The 10,502-nt window shown below is 44.6% G+C and overlaps 1 protein-coding gene across 1 annotated transcript; it reads right to left on the reverse strand.

Annotated features, from left to right (window-relative positions):
- Window positions 1–2,971: 2,971 nt before the first annotated feature.
- GJD2 (gap junction protein delta 2) lies at window positions 2,972–6,122 on the reverse strand. The gene is made up of 2 exons (XM_045823254.1): window positions 5,561–6,122; window positions 2,972–4,568 (listed from the first exon to the last, which is right to left on the reverse strand). The coding sequence occupies exons 1-2, from the start codon at window positions 5,629–5,631 to the stop codon at window positions 3,674–3,676; spliced, it is 966 nt and encodes a 321-aa protein (XP_045679210.1). The 5' UTR covers window positions 5,632–6,122; the 3' UTR covers window positions 2,972–3,673.
- Between the last annotated feature and the right edge of the window lie 4,380 nt (window positions 6,123–10,502).

Here is a 10,502-nt window from a genome sequence, read left to right on the forward strand (position 1 = left end):
AATATTCACACTGCTTTCCAAGACACCCACTGTCCTCATTTGAGGTGTTTTGGATTCTTCAACAGTGCAATAAAGGGCTTGACTTAATGTCTTCATGGGATGCTTTTAGCTTTCATACATTCCTAGTCTACCAGACTGTTCCCAAATGACAGGCTGTGGCTCCCATCTCTCTGGTGGTAAATGAAATGGTGATAATAAATGTCACATATGGTAACAATGGGTAAGGCACAGTTCCTACCCTCAAAGAGCCACATACCTATATAGAAATGTCTCATCTGCATGCAGCTAGTGACAAAGTGACTTTTATGGAGACTCAGTGCAGGAGTACCACGCCAGTCCTGGGAAGAGTTTAGGATAGGTTCCTGTGTGTGTGGACAGCCAAACTGATTTTAAGGGTAAAGAGGAACATACCCAGTGAAAGGAGGTGATGGGATGGGTATTCCCTGCAGAAGAAAGGGCTTTTTTTTTTTTTCAAAAAGCAGGGATGAAAGAGAAACCATGTTATTTCTGGTAATTCCCCAACCTCCCACACCAGTCCAGTCTTTCTTCAGCCCAGTCTTTTTTCTCTGTCCTCAGAACTCAGTGAGTACAGTTATCTCCAACATGTTTTAACCTTTTAAATATTTGAGTACATAAAAATGACAAATTCTGTACTTTCAGCTTTTCTTTTTCCTGACTAAGTAACTTCACTCTCTCCAGGATATTCTTCAAATTTTAAACCCAGTTCATGCACTGGCACCAACTATCTACACCAAAGTGTGTGCATGTGCACACACTTGATACACACATGCACACACAGGCCAGGAGGGCCTGTAGTTCAGCAAAAGGCTCTTAAATTTGAGAGAAGATATTGGTGCTGTCCTCTCACAAAGTACAGATTAAGGTCACAACAGTCACATAGCTATGTGAACCATCAGATCATCAGTATTCTTCCTTCATTAAATAGAAAGCAAAAGAATCAGACTGACACCACAGTCCTTCTGAAGGCTGGCCCATACACAAAGAAGAAATAGATCTGCCCCATAGATATGAAATGTATTTCTACCAGGAAACACTATTATTCTTCTATCTTACATAGTGGCATAAATACAACAGTCCTTGTTTTCCACACAGATTCCTACTTCTTTCACACCCAAGCATATGCTAAGAGATCTTAAGCAACACTCTTCCTCCATCTCTGGGAGGTGTCTTAAAACATTTTTAGCTCACCAAACACAAAACAGAGGAGGATATGTTTCTTTATTCAAGAATAATCCTTTTTCAACTGCCTCTTTATACTGCAGATGGGAACCCATCAATTGAAATAAACATTTTCATGCTAAAATTGGTATCTGCCCCACCATAGTTAAAGGGTGCAACAACTGTGTTGGAAAAACAATCATCCAGGAAATTCCACACTGCTTCACTCTGTTCAGACCAAGTGCTCATTGGAATTAGAAAGTGAATACCATTAAAGAATTGAGAAAGAACATTAGCATACTGAACTAATGGGGCCACTGATAGGCAGAAAATGCCAAAAATGATAGCAAAATGTGTGACTAACAAGTAATACATTGTGACATATCATCAAGGGCTCAGTCCCCTTGGAAAGAACCCCAAAATAAATTATTAAAAGTCTACAATTGTGCTGTATAATACAGTAGCAACCAACCATATATAGCTTTTTAAATTAATTAAATTTAAATAAAATTAGAAACTCAGTTCTTCTGTTGCATTAGCCACATTTTAAGAACTCAATAGTTGTTTCTGTGTAGAGCAGCAAAGATGGTTTAAAATTTCCACCATTATACACATGTGTTTGCACTGAACAGTGTTGGTCTAGAGGGCTCTGTCTGACTACTGGCTTAGCATCATTTTACACATCAGGCCTTAAGGAGATGATGGACAGCACAGTGTGTCTGCCTATGTGACCTTCCATGTCAGGAAAGTATGGTGGGAAGGGAAAAACATTTCACTCCTGGAATGAGCTAATGTGATATAGCATTGGCAAGAAAGAGCCTCAGAAAAACAGAGAAATCTTGGGCTAATGTGGAAAGGAGTTAGTAAATACTATTATTTGAATAATTTGTCACACTCTTCTAAACATTCATAAAATGTGGCAACCTCTTCTCATTTGTTAGTGGCTATTTGGACTTTATCGGTCATCCCTCAGGTCCTGTTCATCCAACGCTCACTTCCAGCCCCCAATGTTCTGCTTTTAAAAATAGGTAATAAAATAATTTTGAACACATATTCAAATAAATAAAACCCCAAACAAAATAGTAAAACACAGACTTCCCATTTTACAAAAAAGGCAAGAACTTTATTTTAAACGAATCCTCAGTTGTGTGTTACACCACATCCATATCTAAATCAAAATCATAATGATAATGCAAAGGAAACAGGGCTTCATAAAAGCACATTATCCAAATATTACTCTCAGCCAGTACTTTAACTAAACACACAGTAGATGTGAAAGGTACAGTATGGCACTTAAATAAATAAGAGCAAAGAGAAGGAAACATATTCACAGTCCAAAGCAATAGGTTTTTGAACCTTTGGTATATGTCTCAAGCATCCGTAAACACATGTTAACCAATAGTGTTCAGTTCCAGTGATTTTGTGTGTGTATGCTTCAAAAATAACTGATAAAATAATAATAAATAGGGATTGACATGGGCCAATTAAGGTCTCTGGTGTGAGCACACAGGAAAATTCAAACTCGATGGCAAAATGAAGTGCAGTTGTATTGCACAAAAAAACTAGATTAGAAAATGAGTGAAATACACCAGTTAGAAATTCTGTGGCTTGGGTAGACACCCTTGTTATTAACAAAACAATATTTTGAATGCTATTCAAAGTCCACAAACTGGAAGGCAGAAATATCCCAAAGCTTATAACCACATGCCTAAGAGTGCAACAACCAGCTCACACAAGTGTTATAGTTGCATATTGCAATTCCCTCCCTCCCACCCAAACCCTGTCCCTAATAAACAGCACCAGTGTAGTTTGAGTTAGAAAATTGGAAATATTGAGACATTCCTAAGGTTTTCATAATGACCAAGGGCCAGTCATATGGGGCTCTAATGCAAACCTTTGCCATGACTGTTCTCCAAAAAGCACCCCAAGTAATCCTCTGTAGCTTGCAGATAAACCATATTGGGTCTACTGGAAGGCCAGATTCAGAAAAAAAAAAAGCTGGCATGCTATCCTGGGTTGAGGGAAAGGGGCATGCTGATAGGGGAGGTATGTGAAGGATGTCTCAAGGATGTTTGTCTTGAAGCCCAGGATGTATGGATATGCTGAACTAAGTCACACATTTTGTATCAATGAAGTATTTGACTCATACCATTCACCAGGATACAGAGCTCAGCAGAGCTAAGTCCTACTTGGCAACTGTGCAAGGCCACTCTTATCAAGATCACACTGGGCCATAAAATAAAAGGTCCTGAAGAAGTCTAACTCATCCATCTCATCACTCTAGCCAACTGCTTCTGTGAAGCCAGAGGTGTGACATGTAGTAATGATTCTATTTTCTCTCTTCTCCCATTGATGCGAGAGCTTCTCTTAGCCAACTTTATTCTGTATCTCAGTGTTGAGAGTCGCATAAATGAGGACAGGTATAGCCATTCCTGAGCAGTTGTCTGCCTTGGGGCTGCATGTCACCCCCTGGGCCTCCCGAAAACCTGCCCCCTCAAACATAAGCAGAGTCACTGGACTGAGTCCTGCCAAAGTTGGGAACACTGACCCTTGGCAGGTCCTTGTTGCGGATCTCGTAGACTGACTTTCTCTTGGCCTGGGCCCCTCGTACAGCCAGCTTGATCTTGCGCCATCCCAAGTGGTTGAGTTCAGCCAGGTTGAGCACAACACAGATGCCACTAACAGCAAACATGAACACTAGAAAGACGGTCTTCTCAGTAGGCCGAGACACATAACACTCCACCTCCTTGATGCAGGGGTAGCGGTCACACTCATACAACCCTGGGACGCTGAAGCCATAGAGAAAGTATTGACCCACGAGAAACCCAATCTCCAGGGCATTTCGGAACACCACTTGGATAATATAGAAGCGAGAGATGCCTTCCTGCCTTCGAAGCTTGGATCGCGTGGCAGTGCGCAGCCCTGATGGGTGTGGGGTCAGTTCCTTAACCTCTAAGCAATCTGGCTCTGTCTCCTTGCTGGTGTTTTCTGTGTTCTGCAGCACCCCATTGAGGATAGCATTTTGCAACTTCTTATCTTCTCGTTTTCCACCACCACTGCCCCCACCCCCAGTTCCTCCAGGACCCCCCATGGACTCAGGAGGGTCTCTGTCCAGGGCCAGGAAGACGGTAGAGTAGCGGCGTTCTCGCTGCTTGGCAGACTGGTGCACAGAGTAGGTGATGAAGCAGAGACTGGGGGTACACACCATTATGATCTGGAAGACCCAGTAACGAATGTGGGAGATGGGGAAGGCGCGGTCATAACAGGCCTGGTTACAGCCGGGCTGCAGGGTGTTGCACACAAACATGGTCTGCTCATCATCGTACACTGTCTCCCCCACAATGGCCACAATGAGGATCCGGAAGATCACCACCACAGTCAACAGGATCCTGAGCAGGGGGAGAGGAAGGGAGAGAGGTTCTCATGGGCTGAATCCCTGACTTAGGAAACCCCTGCTCCTCCCTCACCCGCTCTGGTGTTTACACCAGTGCTTTGACTGGGGAGCTGTCCACACCTGAGTGGTACTGAACTGGGAATCTTAAGAAACCTTTGCCTTTTCCCTATCTGCTAGGTGCTGGCAGCACTTCATATTTCAGGGATCTCAGATATGTAGGTCTCCATACACTGGACATGTTACATTTGCAACAGATAGGTTTCATCAGTATATATGGAATGTAAAAATGCACAAAACAAACCTTCACTCTGGATATGGCAAATGCACACGGAATAGCTGAACACAGTATGTTTCAAAGTCTACACAGAGTGTGTATGTAAGTATACCAACTGGATGTTTATCCTCAGTTGAATATTGAACCTAATGCTTTACATAAACAGATATTTATGAATATATATACATGAATATATATTATATATATATATATCATATATGAAATTGTTCATTGAGTGCGTGGGTTTCCTACGCTGTTTTAACAGGCAAATCAGTTTAGCTTAATAAATGTTTGTTGGGGAAAGATATATCTGCTCTGAAGAGCAAATCCATCTTCCCATTTGCCCTTCTCTGTCCAAATACAATCCTGCTTTCCTTGTAGATTCTATTTAGGGAACCGATGGAGATTGGCTCTGACTCCAGAGAGATGGGGGACAATGACTAAGCCAACAACTAATTTTTCGTTCGGAGAAGAGTGAATTCCCCCTCACCCCTGGTGGTGCTTCATGTGGAGGGGATGGGGACAGTGAGCAGGAGTAGCTGAAGGAGGGGGCCATCACTGGGCATCAAGTAATCCCTCAATGCCGGGAACACAGACGCATGGGCTGAGGACGATGGGCAGGGGCAGAGAATGGACTGGGGGCTGCTGGGGCTCGGTCTGGACGTAAGAAGGGACTCCTAGGGGCCGCCCGACGGCCAGCTCGGCGCCCTTACCTCCCGATCATAGTGGAGTGCTGCTGCACCGCGGCTTCCAGCAGCCTCTCCAAGATGGTCCATTCCCCCATCGCTGTGCATCCGGAGGCAGCAGACAAAGGCTGGGCAGTACCGGGCACGTTCAGGCTCCTGGCCCCTCCCCGGGCCGCACCTCCCGGCTCGGAGCAAATTGCCCCGCGATTAAAGAAGCAAACAAATGTTTCAAAAATCCACGAATCCCCTTTCCCTTTTATTGTACTTAAAAAGGGCAAATGGGGATAGAAATTCAAGCGCGCCCCGATTGATGGGGCAGCTGGCGCAGTCCGGAGAGCCGGCACAACCTCTCGAGCCGTCCCGGGGGCAGGTCTCGATCCCGCGGGTGCTCGGGCCAGGGGCAGGGGCGGGGGTGGCAGCGTGCAGGTCCGTGAGCTCTCTCGCTCGCCCGAGAGAGGTCTCTGGGCACCACTCAACCCGGGGGTTGGGGGCCGGAAGGGTCTGGACACCAGCCGGGGTGGCTGGCACTTCGGCCGGCACTGAGCGCTGCCGCGCTGCCACCTGCGAGGCTGGGGCGGAGCGCGCAGAGCAGGCTGCAGGGTTCGGGAATCCGCGGCCGCCGCCTCTAATCCGCCCTTAAGTAGTCTCCGCCTGCGTCATGCCAGGTCCGCGGAGGGGAGCCGAGCGCTGCGCGCGGCTGTTGCTGCGCGCTGAAGCCGGAGGGGCAGGGGACAAGCGCAGGGGCGGAGGGGGAAAGAGTCCAGGGGGCCCGGCGGGGAGTGGGGCAACTTCGAGAGAAAGGATCGTACCGCCCCTCGGGGCTTAAACGGGATCCCAGGTAACCTCACCTGACCACCAGCTCCCTGCAGGAGAAGGCGGAGCCAGGAGCAGATGCATGGGTGAGTGGAGAGGGGCGTGAGTAGGTAGTTTAGCTTCTCTCTACGTGCGGTCCTCACCTTTTGCTTTTTTGTTTTCGGGGAGACAACTGAAATTCCCTCTCTAAATAGAGATGTTGGCTAGGGAAGGAGAGTGGAGGCGACAAGAGGACGTTTTTAAATCTCCCTTGGAGAAGACTGCGTGGCTCAGAGTGAGCCTGTGGTTTAATGCCTCCGTGGATTCGATGCAGGGGTGAGGGAAGCTTGACGAGAGTCCCTGTAGGCTGAAGCTGAAATGCAGGTGTGAAGCTGCCTCTGAGGATGGGGGTCTGGGCCCTATTTGTACTTAAGGTGTGCCTAGTGTGAGCCATTGTGTGGTTGTGATTAACGGTCTCTGATGTTGTGTGTGTGTTTGTTTAATTATTTGTTTATTTTTTTACTAAGAGGAGGAGGAGGTGCTTCTCAGGTAAACTGTAGTCGAATCTGAATTCAAGGAGGCTCAGTATTCTATTCAATACTAGCAGAATCAGAGCCGATCACAATCTCACTCCACTGGCCACTTTCGTGCTCTCTCCTGTCTTGGCTTTCTCTTCTCAACCAGCAGAGCCTGGTTTCTGTTTTTAAATTTCCTTTTTTTGTTGTTGCGAGTTCTGTCTAGAGCGACTGTTTAATTGGTCTCTAGAAAACTGAAATAATCACACTAGACTGTTAATTAGCTCAGGGGTCAGTGTTAGGAGACACAGTAGTTGGGAGTATTCCATATAAATGTACCAAAGCACAATGGGTAAGTGGTTGTCACCCTTTTAAAAATACAACTGTGAAAGGGTTGCTAACTCACTGTAGGAATATAAAGGAGTCTTAATTATCCAGAGTGATAAAAGCACATAGGAGTATTACATAAGCCACACCATGATGAGCCTTCAGTTCAAGAGCCCCCGGGGTGGTTGAGTAGCTGCTGGCCTGGGGCCTGGGAAGAAGGGTATGTGGCACAGGCTTCAGTCCACTCACAATGCACGTCTGCATGAAATGCAGAGTTTAAAGGCACAACCCAAGCTTCGTTGAGATCAGTGAGGGATGGGTGAGATCTCTCCTAGGCCTGACACCTTTACCCCAAGGAAGCAGTTTTTCACTGCCAAGAAGTAAAAGAGTCCGTGAAGAGTGGAGAAAGGTATAGGCGTAAATGGAACATTAGGGCTATTGCAGGCACTTTTTACTTCCTGCAGGGCAGGGAGGAGGTGCAAAAACAGAGATGGATGGGTAATCTATTATCCAGTCTGTTTCCAGATGGAATGGTGATCTCCCAACTCAGAGCTGGTGTGTTTTCTGACTCCCCACCCCCTGCTCCCTTAGGCTCTGGCTCCCTGTGTTCCCTCTTCTCCAGCAGACACTTTGGGGAAAGCGATCTCAGACAGGGAGTAAATGTGTGAGAAAGTCCCACAGGAAATCTGTTTAACATCTTTAAATGTCTGAAAATAGGCTGCACAACTCAAAAACCATTATGTTCTACACATGTAGCTTTTCCAAACTTGTACAGATGATATCCTAAGACCACAGACTGCAGCACATACATCTTAAATATTCTTACAATACGATTTTCAGGCACTAGGCTATAACTACCTTATTGATTATTATTAGTTCATTACTGTGAATTATACTTTAATATATCATATATATTCAACATATGAACACATGTATATGTAATACATGTGTATAAACAGTATAAACACACAAAAGCACCTATATACAGAACTTGTCTTTTTAGGTAAAATCTTTATTATCCCCACCACACATTGAAAACAATGAGCTGTTTTCATTTTTAAAAGTCACTTTTAAGTTGTTTTACACTTATGATGTCGCATTTCCTTTTTGAGCCCAGTCAGTGCCGCTTTCAATTAATAACTTGCCCTGATGGCACCACATTAAAGATGAAAAGGTTCTGGGCTCTATGTGGAGCTGGGCTTCTCTGCGTGTCCTCAGGGTATTATCTCATCCAGTTAGATTCTTACTGACTCAAGTCCCCTCTGATCCAAGATCCCCGTTCAAGTCACCTGGGAGGTTCTTTTCTTTAGCTCTTACTTAAAACTCATTTTACTCTATTAATGCAATTGTTTTGGATGGAAAACAATGGAACTTATAGGATAAACATTAGACCATCTGGGGGTGCTCACTAAAAATACAGGTGCTGGGCTCCTGCCCCCAAACCTGCTAAATTAAAATCTATGGAAGTGTGCTTTAAGTACCTACATTTTTATTAAGTTCTTTTCAGTGATTCTGATAACAATAAGGGGTTGAGAACTTTTGCTTCTGTGAGTATTAGGGCAGGAAGGGATCCTAGAAATCAGGAAATCCAATTCGTCCTGTTTCAGAGATGTTAAAATTGAACCCCAAATTAGGTGGCTTGCCTGAAATCAGACAAGTAGTTATGGAAAAAGCTATTTAAGAGTCTTAGAGACTCTTAGAGACCAAATATTTTTTTAAGGGTTTATTTGAACCAAACTGATGACATATGCCAGGGAGCAGGATCTCAAATGCTCCTAAGCATCAAATAATTTTTAAAAGATGGAAAATGTGGCCCTTGAGGAAGGAAAGGGAAATTAGGGTGGGTTGGATCATGAGGGTGTAGCCACCTGCAAGTATCTAAAGGAAAGTAATAACTGGGTTGTTGGCTTTATAAAGCCATGTCTCACCAAACAGTGGTTTTCACTAATAGTGAAGGGGGTACCCTTGCATCTAGTGGGAAAAATTGTAAAGGCACATAGCAAAGGGTACAGTTGAATACTCTAATACAAAGAGGGAATGGAGAGTTACAATGGTTACTACATAGGTGTATCTGGTTTAGGTCTTATCTTTATATGTGCTTAGAGTCTCATACTCTCTTAACCTCAGATTCCTAGGTGAACCTATTAGCTTTGCACCTTCAAATATTCAATAAATGATCCTCCGCCCCTTCAGGAACTTTGTATAAAGTATAAGAATGAAAGTGAATATGCTGGCCTCTCCTCTCCTGGACCACATATTCCTGGGGAGCAGGGGGCATGCTTATATATCACGGTGCTTTCCATAGTGTCTTTAGTGTTGTGGAATCTTAAGTTTACTGGAAGAGTAGGATAGCAGCTCTGGCTCTCCATCCCCCTCAACTTGGAAAAGCTGCGTGTTCCCAAAATAGAGGTGGGTCCTGGCTCCCACATGACCTAATAAGTTCATGCAAACCAAGAGGAGAAAGAGGTTTCCCTTTGCCAAGTAAAAGTCCCTACATACTTACTTGCCTGGACCCCTCACTACAAAGTCTTCTTGCTAACCACTAGCCTCCTGCTTTCACTTTATGCTGCTCCTCACTCACTGTGGTTTCCAAACCTGCTGAGCTAACCTGGAGAATGTTGCTGAGCAAGCCTTGGGCTGTAGCATCAGAGAGGCAGAGACAGACTCGAAAAGCTGGTCACAGCCTTGGATACAAAAGCTCCAGGAAGTGCCAGCGTGTGTAGCCTCTTGGGATTCATGTGGCTCCAGAGGGGTGAGGATTCAGTTTGGGACTGGTCTCTGTGTTAAAGTTCTTCACATTTCATTCACAAACAGGGAGGATTAACTTAGCTTTATCTCTCCCAGTGGCCTACATACATCTGCTCCCTAATGAAACCATCAAATTGTCTTCTGACGGACCAAACCCAATCTGTCTTATGAGACTTATAAGAACAAAGTGGCAAATGAAATCTCTGCCTCCTGGCAGCAAAGTCATTTCTCTCTCTTTTTCTTTTTTATTTCCTCCCCTATTAAGCCCCAGCTCAAGTGTTTAGGGGAAACACTTTTGGTTTTGCTGTCCAGAAAAAAAAATTTGCAGAGTAATATTTCCTATGGGAGTCAAGCTGTCCAAACTACTAATCTTAAGTAGCCCTAACTAAATATGGCAGCTTGCTGTGTGGCCTGGGACTCCATTGAGTCTGCTACCTTCAAAACTTCTGTAGTCTTATGAACCCAAATGCCAAACTCTGTCTTAGTCCCAAGAGAGTGTGATTCCAAATAGTGGGCAATCTAACATTTTCTGCCTGCTAATTCTTTGAATAAAAGGCTATGTGTCCCTTTAAAAAAATCATATATAC

The sequence above is a fragment of the Phyllostomus hastatus genome, unplaced genomic scaffold (genome assembly GCF_019186645.2).
Source record: "Phyllostomus hastatus isolate PE091 unplaced genomic scaffold, TTU_PhHast_1.1 phas_scaffold_501, whole genome shotgun sequence".
Classification (NCBI taxonomy): Eukaryota; Metazoa; Chordata; class Mammalia; order Chiroptera; family Phyllostomidae; genus Phyllostomus; species Phyllostomus hastatus.